The 24,049-nt window shown below is 30.5% G+C and overlaps 2 protein-coding genes across 2 annotated transcripts; both read right to left on the bottom strand.

Moving 5' to 3' along the window:
• Window positions 1–153: 153 nt before the first annotated feature.
• Window positions 154–10,606, bottom strand: LOC132936091 (plexin-A3-like). Its single transcript, XM_061002783.1, has 3 exons — window positions 9,984–10,606; window positions 5,046–5,146; window positions 154–2,547 (listed from the first exon to the last, which is right to left on the bottom strand). Exons 2-3 carry the CDS (start codon window positions 5,121–5,123, stop codon window positions 496–498), a joined length of 2,130 nt encoding a protein of 709 aa, XP_060858766.1. The 5' UTR covers window positions 5,124–5,146; window positions 9,984–10,606; the 3' UTR covers window positions 154–495.
• Window positions 10,607–10,754: 148 nt separating this feature from the next.
• LOC132936090 (plexin-B2-like) lies at window positions 10,755–20,135 on the bottom strand. Its single transcript, XM_061002782.1, has 3 exons — window positions 19,915–20,135; window positions 18,461–18,543; window positions 10,755–13,118 (listed from the first exon to the last, which is right to left on the bottom strand). Exons 2-3 carry the CDS (start codon window positions 18,527–18,529, stop codon window positions 11,052–11,054), a joined length of 2,136 nt encoding a protein of 711 aa, XP_060858765.1. The 5' UTR covers window positions 18,530–18,543; window positions 19,915–20,135; the 3' UTR covers window positions 10,755–11,051.
• Window positions 20,136–24,049: the final 3,914 nt, after the last annotated feature.

Here is a 24,049-nt window from a genome sequence, read left to right as displayed (position 1 = left end):
TAGTACCTACATAAAATAAGAAAGTATACATATTTTGTATCTAGTTGATATGTTTTATTAATATAGTAAATTGAAATTCAATTTTTATATTTACTAATGAATAGTTAAACGATCTAAAATAAAAATATTACAATATCAAAAGTTTGTGTTCAATATCAGATATATTTTAAAAATTGTGATCAGTATAATATTTTCTATGTTAATATAAAGTGCTTAAATGTAATGTAAAAACGTCAAAGTATTATAAATTATCGTTTGATTACGTCATAATCTATAACCTGTATGGATCCGAGTGATCACTTTAACTGACATTATAAAAATAGTTAAGTTACATTATTAAATTATATTATTGATGTATTCAGTGTAAAATAAAAAAAAAAAAGAAATTTAAAAATCAAAAATTATTAATACGTTTTTGAATTGTTTGCGCAGGATTGCTCCACCAATGCTTCAATTCGAACAGCACACAATATTATAATATTTCACTGAGGCATATTACAAATATCGACGGATGTCACATTTGTTGTTCCACACCACGTAGACCGCGACAGCCAGCAACGACATGAAGCACACGCCGGTGAGGATACCAACGATCACCAGGAACACTTCGAACACGCCCAAGGGCCCGTCTTTGAAACGCTTGTCGGTGTTGTTCTTCTTTTTCTTGACGGTACGGGCTAATTCACGGCCGACGGTGACGTAGATTTCACGCACGTCTCCGTCAGTGGGGGACGACGGCGGTCGCACGCACACGATCTGTCGTCGCTGCGTGCTGATTACGGTGCAAGGAGTGCCCTTGACGTTACGCAATCGGATGGCCAGGTCGACGGACGGCTGGTAGCCCCGGTCCAGGTGGCGGCCGTTGATCGTCACGTTACGGCCGTCAGTCTCAAAATCCGTGAAAGCCGGATCGGCGTACAACCGGTAACCGGGAAAGTCGGGCTGCGGCGACAAGTCCAGCGTGTGGTCTGCAAAGCGCACACGGAAACCAAAGTTTAACAACGGGGCAGGGGCGCCGGGGGTCAACGATCGGGGAGGATCGAGCGCGGGCGACCAGCACTCCATGAACGTGTCGTTGCGTACCGCACAACCGGCGTAGTGTCGCAAGCCGTCCGGGTCGTCCACGTACAGAGTGGCGTTGCTCACGCACGCCAGATGGCGGCCGCGCACCGGGATGTAGGTTCCGCCCGAAGCGATGCCAGAGAACGGCTGATTCGCGTCTAGCACTGGGTCACCCGCGTACACGAACTGCACAGGCTTAAACGATGGTGCGGTGTTACTATTTACGCCGACTTTCCTCCTCAAAAACTTGTCGAACACGATGGTGACGGCGCCCGAAGCTGGCCTGTCTGCCGGTCCGGTCATGCACAGCACGCGGTCCTCGTACCTAGCGACCAGCTCGCACGGCACGTTAGATGGGCCCACGGACACGGTGGCTGTACTGCCGGCGTCCAGGGAATGACCGGTAATGTGTAACAAGGTACCGCCGGAGATGGGACCGCACGTCGGGCTCAGAGCGGTCGGCTCGGGGTAGACGAATTGGAACATCTGGCTCGACGTCAGCTGCAGCGGGCCGTACTCGACGTGCACCGGGCCCGTGGCCAAGTCGTCGGGCTTCGGTGGTCCAACCGTGCATGAGATGGTCTCGCCGTTTACTGTCTTCGGGTAGACGCAATCGCGTCCGGCCACCGTGATGGTCACCTTCCGCGATTCGGACAACACGTCGTGGTTCTTGATTGTTATCACCAGCGTTACGCCACCCGACCACGGCGCCGTCAGTGGTTCCACCGACTGGATCGTCATGTCCGGACAAGCACCCGAAGGTGGTCCTGATTTGGGAAGCAGCGCAGCAGTGTCCTCGTTGTACCTGTCGTCCGTCGTCGTGTCCGCGAAGGCGGTCGCGTTCCTACTGTCGTAGTACTCAAATAGGCCCGTGCACATGTTAGCTACCGAACACCGTTTATAGTAGAACGTGTTGAGTTCCGAGTCCCAGGAACATGCGACGCAGTGCTTGGTTTTGTTGGAGATGTCGCAATAATGGCTATTGTATACGGTGAAGTAATTGTTGACGCCATCGTCGATCCGCAGCGGCACGCCGTCGAACGCGATGCTGTAGTGGTAGATCATGAGCCGCTGCTTGTCGAACTCCAGATTGTCGTTGCTTATCGACTCGCAGTTGATTGTATCCTCCACCTCACTCACCGTACCGTTGTACGTCACGCCCCTCAGTGAGCACGTGATGTTGCTCTTGCTGAGGTACTTGACGAAACCGCTCACGTCGTTCGATACCTTCACCTTGTACGTGAAGGGCAGATGCATTTTATAGACAAAACTGTCGACGATGGTAAACTGCGGACAGTGCGCGTGGATGTTCACCATTAACAGTTCCGGCCTCCGCGTCGTGTTCACACAAGTCTGCCGTTGTAACGACCAGCTGCACGACGGGTTTTCTGCACATTTTGTACATGTCCTCAATCCTGAACAATTTACCGAATCTTTGGTTTTATCGTGCTTGAAAGAATTGACTTGTGTTACACATACGAACACCTGTAGAAAAAATAAATATTTTAACAATTTTGTTTTATTAATCATAGTAATAAAACACTATAGAGTATACACATAATATTATATGACTGATAGGATAGAGTGTGTAAAGAGAGGGGAGAGGTCCGGGGCTAACGTTGTTAGGAAAATATAGCTTGCAACTTAATCCATCTATACTCTATAGTCTATAGGTTCTCCCATTAATGAGAGAGAAAAAAGTTGACCTGTATGACAATATAATATTAAAAAATTCAAAACGTAGCAAAATTGAAGTACTTAATTCAAACCTTGTGTTAAAGAAAATATGTTTTACAGTAAGTAAACTAAAAAAAAACAATTTTTCTAAACATACATTGCCATACCCACGATTCATGAGATATGACTTATAACTTCAACTGCCCTAATTTATTTTCTATTATTAAATTATAATTTATTTATTTATTCATATTTCAAAAATCGTGATTATTTTAACTATCAGTTTTATGTTTCCAAAAGAAGTTTTAATTTACCTCCCCCCCCCCCCCGTGCTTGTAACACGCACACTTTTTTTTAGATGTAAAGACCTACCAATGACAATATAGAATAAAGACTTAGCATAACCCAGTGCTTTATTATTAAACTCAATTTTATTTCAGCAACATACTAAAACTATTTGAACTATTTCGATGGAATTCGATGTACTTAGGTATATAATACCTACTTTTAAAACATTATCTTTTAATACTCTGTAAAAAAATTCATCCCGACTGTATTAATTGATTAATATAGAGATTCAGATTTATTTTATATTATAGGTAAAATGATTGAAATAATATTTCACTACGAATTACAATTAAAAAGAGTTAACAAACTACCTACAAAGTATTTACAAGTTTACAAGTTTACACTTGCAACAATATTGTTGTCAACACTGACTACATTCATAGTTTTTCACCAATAAAAATGAAAATTCTGTAATCCAAATACATCTATTTGCAATTGGATTTAATTTATTATAAAATAATCAATTTTTTATAGTACTTGATTCCAAAATATTGGAACATTTTAAATTTCTTGGCGTACACAAAAATAATTAAATAATAAACAAATTTTGAATTCTATAGCAAATACTGTCCGTAAAAATAAGCTTCTTTTAATGCTCAAGTTGTAGTTTAAGTTTAGTTTTTAAGTAATTGATCAAACATTTAAGTTATCAGAAATATCCACACGTATGGAAGATGACTACAAATATTCTACTAGGTAAGTTAATAGGTACTTATTTGATAAGTTCTTTTTAAAAACTAATACAGATTATATTTTCATTAGGTACCTACAATTTAAATTTATAATACATACTACATATTCCATGACATTGAAATTAACTATAGTTACTAGTATAAAATATAAATACTTAAAAAAATGATTCGATCACGTCTGTGTTTTCTATACCAATTGAACAGCTTGGAGCAACCACCAGATTTATCCATTTTTTTTCGTAAATTCACTTTTTAACGATATAATTTTAAAAAAAGTTATTTATATTTCTGTAAAACAGCCAGATATGTTTATCAAATATATATAACTAAAGTTTTCAATATAGTATAGGAATCGTCTTGTTTTGAAGTTTGATGCTACAGTCAGATAAATCATATTATAGGTAGGTACTAGAACAAAATATTATGATCTATAGCTAGGATATGCTTTTATAAACTTTGAATTCAGATTTAGTAAATTTGAATTATTGTCGTAGTTTATAAATAATTAAAATTGATTGATTTTGAAATTTTTTATATTTTGGGACAAAAAAACAGATAACTCCATATAATTTCAATCTTAAAAAATGATACCTATTAGCTAGTTGTAACAACTCAAAGATTAGGTAGATTAAATTATCAGGTATCACCTATAGAACTTAAATACACAAATTAATATTATGATTATTATTATGTAAATAAATAAAACGTTTTCTATTACTATCTACTGAACAATTTCAAAAAGTTGAGGTATCTTGTAGGTCTTTAATAATTGTACCAACAATCCTAAAAATCGGATAAAACTTCTGAAAACTTATTTTAATTCATCATGACGTTTACTCGAAAATTAATTTTCCAATTTTTATGAAATTGAATACTGAGTACTATTTCAAAATTTGAATACTAAATGTTAAATACAATGAATTTTAAAATGTTAATAATATTGAAGTAAAAATTAAAAAATGTATGAATGCCGTTTTCAAGTAAAATTCATCACGAGTTTAAACATGTTTTCAGAAATTTCATCGGATAAATAGAAGAGGATAGTTTTATCGGATAGTTAGTACAAGCTGGTTTATACTTTTACAGTTTTACACAAATAAAACAAAATAATTAATATTGGTCTATTGCGTAATTGATATATTAGGTGTGTACGTTCGAAGAAAATTGTCTATATTAAACTCATTCAAAATGGTCGGGATCGGATCCCTTTAAAAATTATATTATATTATTCAAAAAACTATGATGATTATATAGATTTGTACGTACCAGTATGACTACAAGAAGTCTATAAATAGATGAACTATTCCAAAGTTGGTTTCTTGACCCTGCAGTCCAGTCAACCATGATGCCTGAGTTTTTCCAATTTTCTAAAAATAATCAAAATAATCAGTTAATTGTTATGTATTATACATTTTCGTTAAACAAGTAATCAGTATTATTTTGTATAGTATAATTTATTTAACGTTTATATTTACTATGATATATGGATATTTATAACTATTTGTGAAAAGTATGAACATTAAACATTTTTATTTTATTAATAGTAAATCAAAATCTAAAATACATTTAGGTACTTAATATGTAATAATAATATGAAATATTTTTAATTTTAATTTTAAAATTTAATATAGTTTGAAGTAAAAATAAATAATTTATTAACATCATGATTGTATCGTATTTATCTTAATAGATTTTACAGTTATTTTTTAAAACAATGATATATAGCATATTATTTGAAGCTTTAAATAACTATAATCAGACCTACAACAAACATTAATATCATAAACTTCTTAAAATAAACTTATTTAAACAGCATTACTCAAATCAAGCATAAAATTATATTGTAAATAAATTGTAATAATGTATACTTAATCAATAGAAAATAACTGCAGTAGTGCAGTGTAAATAAGATATTTATACTAATAGCCAAAGATATAAATGTTATTTAGATAAAAAAATAAAACTATTAATACTAATATTTAAATTATTTAAAGTTTATTTATTTCCCAGTCAAAAGGGCCGTCAATATAAAGTTGACTATTATTCATAATGCCATCAAAATGCAAGTATACTGTATTATTAATAGTATGTTTATAATGATTTTAATACACGGTACAACAAATAAAAAGTATTAATAGTATTACAATTAAATATTATCATTAGTCATTACTCACTATTTAAACTATATTTTTCTAAATTATAAGAACTATAGATAAATGATTTATCAACGATTATCGTAAATAATAAAATTATTATCAAAAGAATAAAACAATTAATAGTTAAATTAAATTAAGCTAAAAGTTATAAAAATATCATCGAATTATATTACCAACTGATTTTACTTAACTCGATGATTATTAATCAAATTTAGCTTTCTTGGTTAGCCTTAGACCTTATACTCATAGACGGAGCATGATTGTAGTTCCCACAGCCAAAGTAGGCTAGGATGCACATGTGGTTCCATACTTCTGCGCATGCACGAAAAACCAACCAGGTTGGGCATAGTTAAAAACAAAAACAGCAGAATAAATACGTAAGTATTGTATTATAATATCATGATTCATGTCTATTTCTTATAAGTTTTCATTGGATTAAACAAATTATGAATACATTTGTATTGAGTATTATTACTAATAACTAGTCTTGTTTTTGATTTCAACTTTTTCGTTATATTGACTTGTTACAATAATAATATATCTCTGCGTTAAACGCAGTTTGTAGTGACAGCACCACTCATCCCCGCCGGACAATCATGCTCAGTTTATGAGTATAAGGTCTTTGGTTAGCACAATTATACATTAGCGTAGACAGTTAGTATTGTCTAAATAATAATATGCTTGTAATAATAATAATAATTTGTGAACACCCTTTCTAGAACATTATATATATTAAAACAGTATTCACAAATAGTATAGAAAGCCTATACGGCTATACCTATAAGTTTGTTGTACGTATTCTACAAACCACATTGATAATAAAGTCGTATCTCAGAATCTAAAACTATTATAACTTTTCAATCATTTGTAATTTTTTTTAATATTTGCGTGTTGTGTTATTGAACTAAATTAAAAATTAATGCATTTAAAAAGAAAAGTTCAACAATTATGTAATGATTATACCTACTTTCAGATGATTTCTTCAACCAAAAAATATTTGAATTATAAAATATACGAAAAATAACTACTAATTTCCATTTTTTAAGAAATGTCACTATACCGAATTTGATAAACATCCAAAGTGAATAATTTATAAATAAAAAGGTATACAAGTTAATAAAATTACATTATATAAATTTATTGTAGTCTAACCATGGACGGAAACCGGTTTTAGCAAAACCAGTTAAAACCAGTTAAAACCAGTTAATAATCGGTTTTAACGATTTATCTTAACCGTGACCAGAGAGGGAGCAATAAAACAAGAGAGCGGTTACCAAGTCCGAGATTGAAGATAATTAATTGAATGGTAACCAAAACTGAACCCGTTCTTTTGCTTAGTGGTTAACCGGGTTTTTATATTAAACGATTAATGACTATACAATTCTCTGTATAATAAATAATAATTGAATTCCATTTATTATAATATTATTAAAATAAATTAATAAATAACTCTTATACAGTTAGGACGGTAGGTATTAGGTAAATTATGATTTAAAATTTCCCAGGATATTTATTAATTAATTATGATTAGTGACAAGTAATTAACTAATTTGATGAAATATTTTTTACAATTATTACTATATATTGAAGTGTTGGACGTCGACCAGTCGTCGTAACTCGTATTAATTGGGAAAAATCATGGATTTATTATATAAATTAAATATAGCTGTTGTATATACGAGAAACTACTCATCAGTTACTGTTTTGCCTACACAACATTTTTTTTACCCCAACTCCCTTACACATTGTGGTGGAGAGGAGGAGGGTAAATATTCATATCTATCGAAAATATTATTATTAACGAACATAAAATATAGATAGGTAGGTACTATACAATATTATACACAGTAACAGCAATAAAAGTATATCTCTCTCTATAATATGGTCAAAAATAAACGATACTGACACCTAATATATTATATTTATAGCAAATGTCCAAATGGGCCGGCTACCAGGTCAACATAGGTCGGCTACCGAGTACCAGGTCAACATGGGCCGGCTTTCTAGTGAAGCAAATATCATCGTGGCCTTAGAAGGCCAAGGCCATGCAAATCATTATGTATCGAATGATTCATCAGTCCGATAAGATGAGTACAAATTATATCGAGATAAATAATAATATACTTAATATATTATTAATTAATTTATTATACTATGATTCATCAGTAATCTATACGATAAAACGAGTACAAAGCACATCGATATAAAGATTACTTAGTATATTATAATAATTATATTATTACTTAGTGTCTTAGTATATTCTTAAAATTTTTATCTCGATAGCATAGGCACAAAGCACGATTCAGTATCAAAATCGATAATATAACAAATGAGAATAATAATAATAATAATAATAACTTTTTTTTTTCTTGTTATCGACGACGCTACCGGCGATAATAATAATAACTAACTGATACGAACATAACAATGTGGGTGACTAAGAGGGATAATCAGTTGAATGATTTATATGCTGTGGCTGTAAAAAGTATTGAATCATCAACAAAAATTAAATTTAAATGAAGGACATTTTTGCAAATAAAAGCTAAAATGACGAAATTCACGTTCTATGCTATTATTGGTTACTTCTTTAAATTGCATATTAGTATGCATTTCTGCATTTATAAGCCTTAGAATTAATTTTATCGAAATTTACAATAATATAATTTGTGAAGTTCAAAATGAATATATTGTATTTCACCGACCACAGTGTTTATAAAACTTGTATGAAGTACTCATTATATTGTAGGGATACCTAAAGCGGCTATAAGCACGATATGTTAAAATTATTATTTTGGCAAGGGGTTATATTTATTTAAATATGTATTATGAGCTTGGAAATCTATACGGTAGTTTGTAGCCAATTTATATAATAATTTTGAAAATTAAAGTATTAATAACTAATTATTATCAAGTTGGTATGTATTAAACATTTTTTTATTAATGCTAGTTATGGATAACATACTGTAATATTTAAGTACTTATTATTATTATTATTATTATTATTACTAAGTATCATTGTATTATATTTTAGTATATACAGCCTACGAGAGTCTGGAGACTAGAAAGCATACGACAACAGCATGATGAGACATCAGTGACGGTCTAACAAGGAGCGATATAGGTGGGTCGCCCCCCTGGTCTGTGTATAGAAAATACAAAATTTGGAAAAAATGTAATGTTTATGTAAATATAAAATACAAAATACAAAATACAAAATTATTTCATTACCCCTTGGCCCTTGGGGAAACTCGTCAAGAACCGCCAATGTATAATGTATATATTTATAAACTATGTATTTTACTTAACTTAAAAATAACTAAGACATTTTTATCAAACATTGAAAGCCTTCTCTTTAAAATAAAAACAATCGCGATGTTCGTCATTTTATATGTATTATATTAATAAGAATTTAAACAATATCAGTATAAATAATACCGAGAATCAACCACAGAAAAAATGTATTTATTTAAAAATGTTTTTTAACATACAATTATAATTTAGTCTTTGTAAAAGAAAAATCAAACAATGTTTATCACCGAATAATTGAATTTTTTTTTATTTTGTATAACATTACGAGACTGTTATAATATTATACTTACATATACATATAGGTTTGTCATTAAATAAATGATAAATATAAGATGACTATAATTAATTCTCTATTATTATTGTCTATCTAGTTATTATATTAATTTATAATATTTTTCTATTCTGGCTAAGTGTTTATAACGCATTAAGAGTGGGCATTTGTTGTCTGCGTCTTATATATGCGTAACATACAAAATGTACGCTCGGCTGATCACGTTTAGTTTCGTTATTTTAAAAATTAGAGTAAATCGACCTATTATAAAACTTTATGGTAAGTACATTATTTGTGTTTGTATGTAGGTTTTTTACGCATTTGTTAGACGGAGACAACAAATTAACGTATTGCGTCCTCTTAAACAATAATATAGTATGTGGGGTTATATTGTTATAATATGTTATAATTATATATATTTTAGATCTTGAATTTATATACAATTAAATATTAATAATTTTTACTTACCTGATTGTGGTTTTATTGTGTCGTCCGATGGGTACAGATCTTGTTGAAACCAAAATGTAAGCAGATTGACAACTAGAGATTTTTATTTAATAATAAAAGATAAAAAGTAATTTAATAACAAATAAAAATAATATGACACTTTTCTATATTAAAAAACGAAACATCTTTAATAAGAATATTTTAGATGTGCACTCTTCATACCTCGGCACTGGAATGATCACAGCAGACGGCTGCTCGGCGCTCGTATACGAAGTGAGGCGCCCATACGCATGTAAGTCTCCAGACAGGGGGTTATCAATAACCCATTATCCCCAGATATCGATGAATAAAAATGTGTTTTCAGCTATTTTAGTTGACACTTAAACATACATTAGGCCGAAACACAATTAAATGGTAAACGGAAGGATAATATAATAACGTATGATAAAATACTTAAACTTATATATTAGGTACATATACAATTGTATATATTGATCGTTTTCAAAAATAATAATATATAATATAATACTATTTTGAACATCGCACCTTTCGAATTCCGTGACACAAAAGGTATTTTTGTATTGTATAGGTATATAATGGGTAGAGGCACAGGTACTTATAAACCTATATTATATTGAAACCAAAAACGGGGCTCGACGTTTCCGGGCCAAGTGTACGACAGTAATAATATAATTATGGTAGTTTTAGTATATTTTGAGGCGGATCTGTGTACCTATATACATTGAAAGGCGACAATGAGGGTTTTATTAATACAAAACAACTTCAGACAAATAAAATTAATTAAACGGTGTATTATAACCAACACATTATAGTATAGTAAGTAACAGTTGATAATAATATAATATAAAAGCCCCAAAAAGGACAGGACATCCCAAACCAATTTATGAACAATGCACGCGCGCGCCGGGTGGTATTTCGTAAAATTTTTGTAGACCGTGTATCGCGTTTAGTGATCACGTGAGATACGGTCATATAATACATGTATCTTCAAAAAATTAATAAAAATTGTATATTTATAGAGTACTGAAGCGTCGCATCGAACGGCGGCCGTCCTCCCTTCGAACACGATCATTTTTTGCGATATCCGACCGTGGTGTTGGGATGGATGCACGCCACCGACGCGGCCGACGCCCGCGCCGTGGCGCCGACCCGATGTCTGGCCTTGGTGCGGTACACGGCGATGCATGCAATGGCGATGGCGATCAGACATACGATCTTGACGCCGGCGACCAAGCTGTCCGACGGGCCCCCACCGAGGCCGCGGCTCCGGCTGCCCGCCTTACGCTTCACCACGCACGCGAACGTGTCGCCGATGGTGACGATTACGCCGATCACAGTTGCCAGGTCAGCCACGGACGCGTTGGTAGTCGCCACGCACACGATCCGTTGGTGGTCCGTGGATGTGACGTCGCACACGCTGCCGGAACCGCGGAACCGGACCGTCAGGTCGTCTTGTGGCCGGAAGCCGCGATCTAGGTCACGGCCGTTGATTGTTAAGGTGTGGCCGTCCGTAACGAAGTCCACGAACACCGGGTCGGGATGCAGACTGTAACCGTGTGGATTCCGTGGTGGCAACAGATCCATCTCGTGGTACTCGGGGCCCTGCACGCGCAGTCCGTACTTCAACGACGTGATGGCACTGCCACATCCGTACTCGAGCTTTGGCGCTCTGCACACGGCCAGCGTGTCGTTGACCAACCTGCAACTGGTGTAGTGCACCCGTTCGCCGTGCCGGACGTAGAACATGGCATACCGAAGGCACGAGAAGTGCCGGCCACGCAGCTGGACGGCTGTGCCGCCGGTCGCGATGCCCTGCAGCGACTGTCCGGGGTCCAGCGCCGGCACGGCCGCGTACGTGAACACCACCGACCCGTCGCCGACGTACTTGCTCAGCTGTCCGTCGAAAACCACGTTGACCCTGGCCGCCGTGGGCCCGTCAACCAAGGCCGGATTCGTCCGGCACAGTATGAGGTCCGAGTATAGGGCCACTGGTTCACACGTCGCGTAGTCGCCCACCGACACCCGCAACGAGGTGCCCGCGTCCAGAAACCGGCCGCCGATACGCAACATAGTGCCGCCGGCCGCTGGCCCACACCTTGGGCTCATGTCCGTGATCACGGGGTCCACCAGTCCGATGACGAACGACGATGTGATGGTCACCTTGGGCGGGTCGCCGGTGTACAGCAACCGAACCGGGCCCTCGTGGTTGCGGCGGCGGTCCGTGTTGGTTGCCGGCATCATGGTGCAGGAGATGTTCGTCACGTCATCGCTAGTCATTCGCTTCATTTTGGGTTCCGAGCACTCGCGCCCGGCTACCGTCACTGATACTTCCTTCCCCTCGGCCAGGATGTGGTGGTTGACAACCGAGAACCTCACCGTCGTGCCGCCCAACCACGGTGCCGTCATCGGGTCCACGGATCGGATCTCAGCTTCCGGACACTCTAGACGCACGCCGCCGTCCTTGTCCACGTCGTCGGTCCCCACCCCGGTGTAGTTTTTCACGTGCCACTTGCCGTAATACTCGTACTGGCCCACGCACTGGTTTTTCGTCGTACACCGTTTGAAGTAGTTCTTGTACCCGTACGCGGTCCACATGCACGTCACGCACTCTTCGTCTCTCCACAACCTGTTGCAATCGTGATCGTAATACGCAAAATAATTGTCGGAATCGTTGTTGAATCTTAGTATTATGTCGTCGTCGATTGTAATATGATAATGGTAAATCATCAACGCTTTAAATCGCTTGTCCCTCTGTGCCGTTAGTTTTTTCGTGTTGCACTTGATCTCGTCGTTTAACATATATCCCGTGAGTTTCTCATTTTCTAGGTTGCACGTGATTTTATGCCCTTGTAGAAATTTTACGAAATTGTTCTTGTCGTTCGACACCGCCACCGTGTAAGAAAATAACTCATCCCTCAGGACGGATTTTTTCAGTATAGTGAACTGTGGACAGTGTCCTTCAATGTTCACTGTTAAATTTCCTAAATTGGAAGGTGTCATTATACATTTTTGATTGTCTAACGACCAACTACAAGAGGCGTGTTTCGCACATTTCAGGCATGATAAGAATTCCGAGCAAACCGTTGAATTATTCTCCGATTTCAATAAATGTGCATGTGATAGTGATACAAATACCTGTTAAAAATAAAATAATTGTTATTAAAATAAAAAATCATCTAGTACAATATTATTATTTTTTAGTGCCAACATTAAAAAATATAACGATAGCATTTGAACCAAAAGGACATTTATGTCTTGTGCGTTTGATAATTGTTACAATCACCCAAACATTTTAACCTTGTAAAAATTATAATAAAAATTAAAAAAAAATTAAGTATAGGTAGCAAGAATTTTCGTTTTTAAATAACGTTACACTGATGTTGAAAATGGTCAAAAAACATTTTATTATTTTTATTTAGTATATACTACAACTGCAAAAAGTTATTCCATTAATATTATGTAGCTTATATTTATGATGTGAATAAAAAACCTTGATATATTAAAATTGAAAATCAATAAAGAATTGTTTTTTAATGAAAATTAAAAAACAATAAATAATAAACATTAATTAATGTTGAAAATAAATATAAAATAAAATTGAACTTACTTCCATATTTATACTATGGTTTTCAAATTCAAACAATAATTTTTTCATCTCATTAATTTTACAAACGATCAAAGAATACAATTATTACCGACACACTTTAAAATTAACTATACTTTATTTATTAAGTTACCCCATCGTAAAAATATATATAGATACTCGAATATATAATATTTTGAAATTTAAATCGAAGGTAGTTAAAAAATTAGATAGTAAATAGTTAAATATTTATAATTAAATTATTATTATTCAGTTTTCTGATTTTCTGTCTTTGTCTGGGACACGCAGAACATGGCATTTAGTCGTGTTTTCATTCCAACGCAAAGGGATTAATTTAGTGAAGCAAAAAAAATTTTAACAGATTTTAATTTGTCATCAACTCTTTTTGGGATCGACTTTCCAACTTTTTAATTTCATCTAACTAAAATCTAAAAAAAGAGTAATTTAAAAATGGTGGATAAGTGGATGTCGCTCTGCTGTACGGTAGGTTACAAGTGGGTCACTGTAATGGATGGTGTTAAATTTGAATTCAATGATATAATATCATTGTATAAGAAAAACGATTCTGAGCGAAAACGGTCAGTCAGCCTATGATTTTACCAAGTATATTTGATGATATTATTGTGAATAAAGTAATTTATATATAACCTATTTACGTGGAGCCTTGTTTTAAATTTTCAATCCTTAGCCATAAAAGTTAAACATTTTATATATTTTTAACTACAAAATAGTTAATAAATTATAAATTTGATAAATGTTGTCAAAATTTGAACTTTAAATGCTTATAAAAAAAAATTGTGCCTATGTATTTTTAATATTTTTCAACTGCTATTAGAACGATATATCAGGATATATCAATTTTAATTCAATGATAAATCATTACACACGAAAACATCGATTTTAAGTGAAAACACCATGTAAGCCCTATATTATTGTGTATATTTTATGATATATTTAGATAATATATTAATCTATTAAGCTATTGAAGTAATTTATTTTAAAATTAATAAATATTAAATAGAAATACGTGGTAGGTTGAATTAATTTTTCCCGAAAAAAATCCAATTGAAAATATCATTGTGTGTACCTACTTATAAAATATAATAATATATAGGTACTTACGTTAAAAGTTTCAAGTACCCATATGATTAATATATTATTTAAATTACAACAAAATAATTAAAAATTGTTATTCTATGTTTAAATATCTTATTTTGTCTAAATTTTATCTATTAAATTAACTATGTTTATTTTTATCATTATTTATTTTTTAACGACATAGGTATACATAAACAGAAAATCAAAAACTTCAAATCAGGCACTGGAACCGAACCTAAAAGAACCAGTTCTGCAACCGGAACCTTTAAGTTATTAAGAACTGGAATCGGAACCGAACAGGAAATTTTAAATTAAATAGGTTCTTTTAGGTTCAAAAATAAAATTTTTTTATTTATCATAATTTAATGGTATTACTGTTTTGTATATAAACTATGTATGATCATAATGCGATATCTAATATTTCTTATACTATTAAATAGACCCGCATTCTTAATAAGTATTTAAAATTATTATACTTTTCGGTACCTAAATTATTTTGAAGCAGTACCTACCGAATTTATTTGGAACCGATACTTATATTTTTTTATATAAAAACCAGAATTGAACTGGAACAGTTATTTATTTTTGAAGAACCAGTACTTGAACCAATACTGATAAATTCAAAAGATTCTAGTTCTTGCTTCAAATGCCTATAAATAGTTCAAAAAGAGCAAACCTATTTTTAAAATTATACTAGGTATGTAGAAAAGTATAATATAAACAATATTGGTGAATATTTCATTCACGTTATTGAGGTTATTTGTTTTTAAATTACAACAAAAAAAAGGTGGATAAGTGGATGTCGCTCTGCTGTACGGTAAGTTACAAGTGGGTCACTGTAATGGATGGTGTTAAATTTGAATTCAATGATATAATATCATTGTATAAGAAAAACGATTCTGAGCGAAAACGGTCAGTCAGCCTATGATTTTACCAAGTATATTTGATGATATTATTGTGAATAAAGTAATTTATATATAACCTATTTACGTGGAGCCTTGTTTTAAATTTTCAATCCTTAGCCATAAAAGTTAAACATTTTATATATTTTTAACTACAAAATAGTTAATAAATTATAAATTTGATAAATGTTGTCAAAATTTGAACTTTAAATGCTTATAAAAAAAAATTGTGCCTATGTATTTTTAATATTTTTCAACTGCTATTAGAACGATATATCAGGAGCATTATATTAAATTTTCACGCTTTTTTACCCAACAAATAAAAATTTATTGATATTTATAGAAAAAAAACTAAAAAAATTGAAAACTGACAATGTCCGTGAACAGCTCAAAAAGAGTCAAAATATTTTCAACATTTTATGGTGTATAGAAAATGCTAATATAAACATTCAGTGAAATTTTCAAGTATCTACAGTCATTCGTTTTTTAATTACAATAAAATAAGAAAATTGTTACATGAGAAATCGAGTAAATATCAAATGTTGTAAAAATATAAATTTCAGACGCTCATAAAAATTTAATTTAAGTTTCTTCTAGACATTTTTTTTTTGATAAAGGTACACAAACTTATGAGTAATCTTATATTACATTTTCAAATCTTAGATTTAAAAAGAAAAATTTTTATGAATTCTCATCAAAATAATTTGCTATTTTTCGTGATTTTTCCGTATTTTGTCAAAGTTTGAACTTTAAATGCTTATAATTAAAAACTGTGACTAAGGATTTTTAATTTTTTTCATCTGCCTTTGAAACAATAACCTGGGAGCCTTCTATTAAATTTTCAAGCTTTTTTACTCAACAGATAAAATTTTATTGATATTTATAGAAAAAAAAACTAAAAAAATTGAAAACTGACAATGGCCGTAAACAGCTCAAAAAGAGTCAAATATTTTGTAAATTTTATGGTGCATAGAAAATGCTAATATAAACATTCAGTCAAAATTTCATGTCCCTACGGTCATTTGTTTTAGAGTTACACCAAAAACCAAAATCGATTTTCTCGAAAACAGATTTTGCGTAAAAATTCCCGTTTTTCCTTATATTTTTCTTTTGTTTTTCACGTCGCTTGTGAAAACTACTGGGAAATTTTTACTTTTGACCCCCCCCCCCCCCCCAAAGTACCAACTAGATTCACTTTCCTATCAGAAAAGTTACTATTGAAGAAAATCCAAGCACTTTTACTGTCCTAAAAGGTGATGACAGACACAAAAAGAAAAAAAAAAGAAAAAAATAAAAAAATAAAAAAAATAAAAAAAAATTTAAAAAAAAAAACACACATCATTGTAGAATCAATACATTCATCGCTTCGCTCAGAATCTAAAATGGAATATTTCAGATTATGGAGAAGTTTAAATTCAAGAAATTAAAAATGTGAGAAAGTCAATTTCAAGTAGATATAACAACAAATTAAAAAAAATTTAGAATTCGATCCGTGTGTATTAGACAATTTATGACAGAAAATTACGGTTTCCATTTCCTTTAGCTGTTTGTTGGTTATTACTACTTTATAATTAGGTAACGAATTTAAATGCTCTAAAAAACCAGAAAAATATCTTTAAAAAATACGATTCAATGCACTCATAACATATATTTTTTTTTTAATGCACTTAATATGCTATTAAAATTATTTTTAACATTGACAAAATTTGTTTTGTTATTAATTAATAATTATCATATAAATTCTTATTATTGTTAATTATTCGTCTTCTCCTATCTTCTTTTTAGCCTGAAAATTAATTCCATAAAATTAATTATACAAATCGTATTATAGGTGTAATAACGGCGTCATATTTATCTTATCGGTAAAAACATAACAAATAATAAAAATAGAAGTACGACAAGGCATAATAAATAATTTTTAGTTTTATTCTTTTAGAATGAATTTTAACTAAATTTTTATGAAATACTATCTATTCTAAATAAAAAAGCACTATAAATGTCAAAAAATACAAAAAAAAAATACAATTTTTAATTCTTTTGATACATGAAATTAACTTTGTGCTTGAAAAGCAATGTTTTCGGACATTTTGAAAAAAATGAAATTTGCATTCCAATCCGTTTTCTACTTAGGTACCAACAATATATTATCAAAGGAACAAATAACATTTGAAATGCTGAAATTATCGTCAAAATATAAAAAACGGCGTAATAAATAACAATTAACTGTTATTATTTATTTCATAATTTAATTTAAATATTTTGTATTATTTATTAAGCTATCATATATTTATTTTAGGGATTTTTCCTGGTTATTTTTATTCCAATTTCCGTACTATATATTATGGCCTGTTAAATTAATGCACACTAAAAAACTAGTAAATCGGTAATAATGTGCTTAAGCTGTGAATAATTGGTAAAATATACGCAAAAATATTATGATTTGTATATATTACAGTTTACAAAAAAAAAAAGGAAAAATGAATATTTTAATTGATTTTTACAATAATAGATGCAAACCTTCAAGTACCTATTATACCTATTCAAAAATTTAAAATATGCAATATTAATAATAGGTATGTAACGTAAAACAAATGTTGATCAAACTTGATTCTTTCCAAAAAAAACAACATGTACAATTGCAGTAAAAACTCACAGCCTTTATTATACTACTTAAGTTTTTATTTAATAATAATATATTTTGTGTTTTTATTACGTTATTTGTTTCAATATTTTAACATTTTTTAAACAAATTTTATATGCAAAAAAATATTTCTATGCAAATGACAAACTATACGTCTGTAAACATACAGAATAATTTTTTATAAAAATATAATTTTGGTAATTTCAATTTTAAAATTGTATTGTTTACATACCATTATGATTATAATCCTATGAACAAAGGAATGTCCATAATAGTTCCTTTGACGCTCACGATCAGCCATATTTTCTCGATTTTCTATGACAAAAACAAAAATAATAATATAAAGTTATACCTAATAACCTATCATACTTCAAAAATACTTATCCAAACATTTAATGCCATGACTTAAATGCTAGCTATAAATTTAACTTAATGAAATTCCTGATAATACATTCATAATTGTAATTTATTATGCTTAGTATTTTTTTTTAAAACCACTTATAATTTATTTTGTGCAGTAAAGACACAGTAAAATTACTTTTGAAATATCACAGCTTATCGTAGTATGATTTGTAATTAAATTAAATGGCAGAAAATATTATAATCACATTAACAGTAGACAGTGGCTCGTTTCATTAGGAATGTAGGTACCACACCCAGGTTTCTTATCTCTGTCTCTCCTGCAGAAGCGTATTATAGATACATAGGATTGACGAAGGTCTGTTACTTATTGAAAACCAATTTAAGGAGTTTAAAATTAATATATATTGTTGAAGTCGTATTTTACCTTTGTGTCTGTATTAAATAGGTGTATAGAACAATAGAAATAAAGAATGGTATTTTGATTGTTTTTTGAAAAAAATACTTTTAATCGAACAATCTATAGGCAGGGAACAATATTATTAATTCCCGAGCGAAGTGTAGAAAGATAATGTACTTTCTACAGTTGATACTTAAGATTTATAATTTATTAGTTTATACATAAATTTCCCTAGGCACAAGGAAAATCCTCTGAAAATTAAGAAAATGTTCCGAAATATCATTAATACATAGGTATAAATTATACTTGATGAGATTCACGTAGTTCAGTTAATTAGTTTTGAATTGTAATGCAAAATAATTATAATCTTAAAGACTTGGAATATTTAGCAACAACATATTTATTTAAATATTACATTATAAATATATTACATGGAATACGTTTTAATAAAGTTTACCATTATTATATTAAGTATTGACTTTTGGAAATATTTCTCTACTTGGTTAATTGTAATAATATTTTAAATGTTTATTATTTATTTTAAATTATAATAATCATTACCATTAACCATACGCTTTTATTTTAATATTTGAAAAATCTTCAAAAGTCAAAATCATTATTACCGATTATTAAATCAATATTTTTTATTTATCATGATTTTTAGTCTTCTTGCAAATAAACATATTTTTATAAACACAATTTATTTTGAATGAATAATACTATACAGCTATAACTATTTTACTCCAGTGCAATAGATGTCTACTTATGGTAAATGGTTAAGTTAAGGACGGCAGTAATTTATTAATTATTTTAAATGAATAAAAAGTATAATAGTTTACTGAATTTTATATTCTAGATATTGGTTTTTGTTTTACTATTTAGTCAATGTTTTAACATATAATTTATTATATAAATAATTGATTTACCTTGTGTATGATAATATATTGTTCTGTTCAGTTACTCAAGTTTCATCGAAATTATAAATTCAAAAACACATTACACTAAAATAATATTTTATTTTAAGTTATTATAGACGTAATATTAAATCAAAGAAATATAAAAACACGACATTTTATAGTACATTTATTAATCATATTTAAAGAATTCAAGAGCAAAATTTAACTATGTTATGCTGAGCATAAACCAAATACAACTGTTTCACAAATAGGCTATAGATAACTATATTATGTTATAAAATGTAATTATTTGGTCAATATGTTATTTTTTATGTCATTGTTGATTTACTTATTAATCATCCAATTATTATAATCACAAAAATTATAATTAAAAAAATAATTAAATTATATTGCCATAATTGAAAAAGAAATATTATAATTTTTTTATGATAATTGATAACTGGGATATCAGTGATAGCTTGTAAATAGTCGTTTTATATTGAATAGTAATATATTCCAAGTGTGGGTGTGCAAGAGTGTGTGTAAATTAAATGATCACCAGTGATAGTGTAAGAATTGGGATTCGTCGTCGTTTTGTAAATTGGAGGATTTGAATGTCAATAATATTTTTTAACATATTATCTCAGAGTATAGACTTAGGCTTGTTGCTATTAAAATGACGTGGAACCCGCATATTGTATTGTATCCGTCTTACACACGTATACTACATAGTAAAATTTAATATTTTACTTACTCATAACTCACTTAAAAATTAAAACATAGTAAAAAACTAACGAGAGAACACGGATAATGTTCTTACTTAAAAGTTTGATAATAGGTCAATTCACTCTAGTATCAAAACTGACAGCACGCTATTGAAACTGGTGAACAAAAATTTGCTATGTCGTACGTGTGTAAAAATTAAGAATTTGAACGTTTATGGCTATTTTTAAAATCTAAATAGATAGGTATTCAAATTTTCAGAAATTAACATAAAACATTAAAATGGTTTTAATTGAAAAGTTAAGACATTTGCACATAATATGACTCATCATTATAATTTTTTGTAATTTCATGACATTTTCAAAACAGTTAAAATTCAACTAGTATCATTCAAAGTGGGAAATTTAAAGTCGTAACTTTGCCAATGAAGATTAGGTGTACCATTATTCAAAACGTGGGTAAACACGGTTTATGTAAAAACCAGTAACCGCATATTTTTGTTTTAAGGTGGGTTTGCCGTATACACGAAAAAAGTTCAGCTATGTCCAACAACACGGTATCGTGGTTAATCGTGTGGTAACTTAACCCGACCAATCACTGCAAAGGATGTGTATGCAGATACATGCGTACGTGTATAGTGGAAACCCGCCTTTAGGGTCTACAACATACAGAACGAACATTGTCGTCGAACTTGTTTACATAATATTATGTTCATGTTCATACAGATTGTTTCCAATAGTGGCATAGTCTGTACGTCTGTGATTGCGTATGTAACATTTAAATGTTCTCTCAAAAGGCAATATTTGAACAAATATAATAGAAAATATTGTGCAACACCGTATTCAGTGTGGACGTATAATTTGACAGCAAATTAATTATAATTAATACATAAAACGTATTTATCAACAGATTGATAAGAACTCTGAATTACCATTTAAAAAATAACTAGTTATTTAATAAATGTATACAGCAGCTACACCTACTATACACTATTATTGTTTTACTTAAAGTTAAATTTTTAATACTGAATAAAAAATTAAGACTTAAAATCGTAGTTTTTTAAGTTGTAAAAAAAATTTTACCAAAATTATGATCAATCGGTGCGTATTATTTCTTTTAAAATATTATGAATAAATAATAATACAAATTTACTAAACTTGTATTATTTATTACATTTTAATATAAAATATGAAACAATTAATTTTTATAAATATAATGTATAAATTCCTATCTCCTAAATAATAAATTTAAAGATTTTAATTTTTTTAACGATATTTGTATTATAAGATAGTTGAAATTCATATTATTCGTTTTATTATGATATGGTTATAACCTACCTATTTAATAAACTATGAAAAACATTAAGTGCTCAACATTTTTCTTGAACATTGTTGTTATTACCTACAGATTTTTTGAAAGTAGATTATGCATAGGTACGACATTTAATAGGTACCTACCATAAAACATATTACAACTAATTTTAATGCATACCCATATTACCTAATATTTTTTTCAATTTAACTTTAAATAACTGAGTTTTTATTGTTATAATTTATACTTTGGTATAATTTAAAATCTACAAATGAAATTAAACACTATACATTTGTTTACGTATTATATTAGGTTCATGTATAATTTCATATAATTTAATTAGGTAATTAATACATTTAATGATTGTTCTTGTATAATTGTTTAAGAATAAATCAATTATGAAAAAGATTAGAAGATGACTTAAATGTAATAGACAGTATGGTGATGGTAATAGTGATGGAAAAATAAAGAATGACTGAAGAAATTGATATTTTAACTGCTAAAAAAACATAAATTTAGCTTGTTTATTGATTTAAGCAAATCATTTCCATTTTGCATTATATAGTGACATATTTTACTATTAATATTAAACATTTATCGTTGCCATATCAACGATGGTTTGCACTTTAACATTTTTTTTTTTTGCTCTAGAAACTAACGTTGTGAAATGAAAAGCTACACTTCTAATTAATTTCTTCGTCACTCGATCATATTGAAAAATAAAATAAAAATTCCAAACGAAAAACATTTTGAAAACAATGATTATCCTAGTGTGGACCCGTCAATGCCAAAGAGTGGATGACAACATGTCAACTTCAATTCGTGCGCTTTAGTCCTCAAAACAATGTCTGCAGTGTGTGCTTTCACTTCCAGCTGAGCTTTCACTTTCATCGGTCGGTTGCTAAGTTTCTGAAAAGGGTATCAGGGTCGTATTCGTTTTACGTAAAAACTTTTACTGAAAGCTCAGGTTTTACTACACAGCGCTCGACTGCAAATTCGTTCTAAAATAACAAAACTAAGACTAATCGAAATTCGAAATATAATTTATAACAATTTTTGACCAAAATTCTTTTATTTTATGAAAAACGTTAGTCATAAATACAAAAACCTTTTATTTACAGTGATACTTTATCATCGATTCAACCAATACAGATTATTTTAAAATCACCTATCGATCGATCCCTACACTTAAGTAGGTACATACTAATTTTGAGTCACCCCAACTTTATGAATTAATATTTTACATAATTATTTAATAAAAAATATTTTATTACTTACCGGCTAATATAATTATTAATTTTTGTACAATCATGTAGACATTTTTAAAAATAATTGCTACCTAACTCATGCAGGAACATAAACAGTTTACAGTTTATAACAAAATTAATAATATAGTATTATATTTTATATATTATATTATTATAATAGATAGAGGATTACAAAATTATATACTAATTTACTACAAAATAATAAGTCCGGTACCGGTCATAGTATCTAAATATTAAAATCCAAAAACCAATGTAATATTATAAAAAAATAAAATACAAACAACAATAGGTACAGTATGAACATGTTAAATTGTTATAAATTATTTTTTCAAAATGTTGAATAATTGTTGATTTAAATAATATACGTTTTAATAAAATTGTTATATTATTATACATAGATGAAAATATGTTTTGTCGTATACACTATACATAATACAGTAGTCGGTAAAAATTAACATGAAAAAAATGTGAAAGTAAATATATTATGTCCATTATACACAACATTTTGGAAAATTTGGCCAATTACAAAAATGAGTGTATAATATGATATAACGATTATAACGAATCTATCAGTGTAATGTCCTAGAACAATATAGTATGCATTTCTTTTATACGTTTATATTATATAATTGATTTAAGTACAACACGTAGGCAGTGCGTACATATTTACAGAAAGTAGTTATTAATTGTTATTATTAAAATAAACATTGTTCATAAAAATATTCAAAGTATAAATATAAAATAATAAAAATAAATTTGGATTAAACATCATTAATTACTTTTTGGGTAAATCGCTTTTAAAAAGTTATCAATTTCTCTTTCTTCGTTTTTGAATTTATTAGGTACATGACTAACATTCCATA

This window comes from Metopolophium dirhodum, chromosome 1 (assembly GCF_019925205.1).
Source record: "Metopolophium dirhodum isolate CAU chromosome 1, ASM1992520v1, whole genome shotgun sequence".
In the NCBI taxonomy this organism is placed as follows: domain Eukaryota; kingdom Metazoa; phylum Arthropoda; class Insecta; order Hemiptera; family Aphididae; genus Metopolophium; species Metopolophium dirhodum.
The sequence above is the reverse complement of the archived record's forward strand: the minus strand, read 5'-3'. Positions and strand labels throughout refer to the sequence as shown.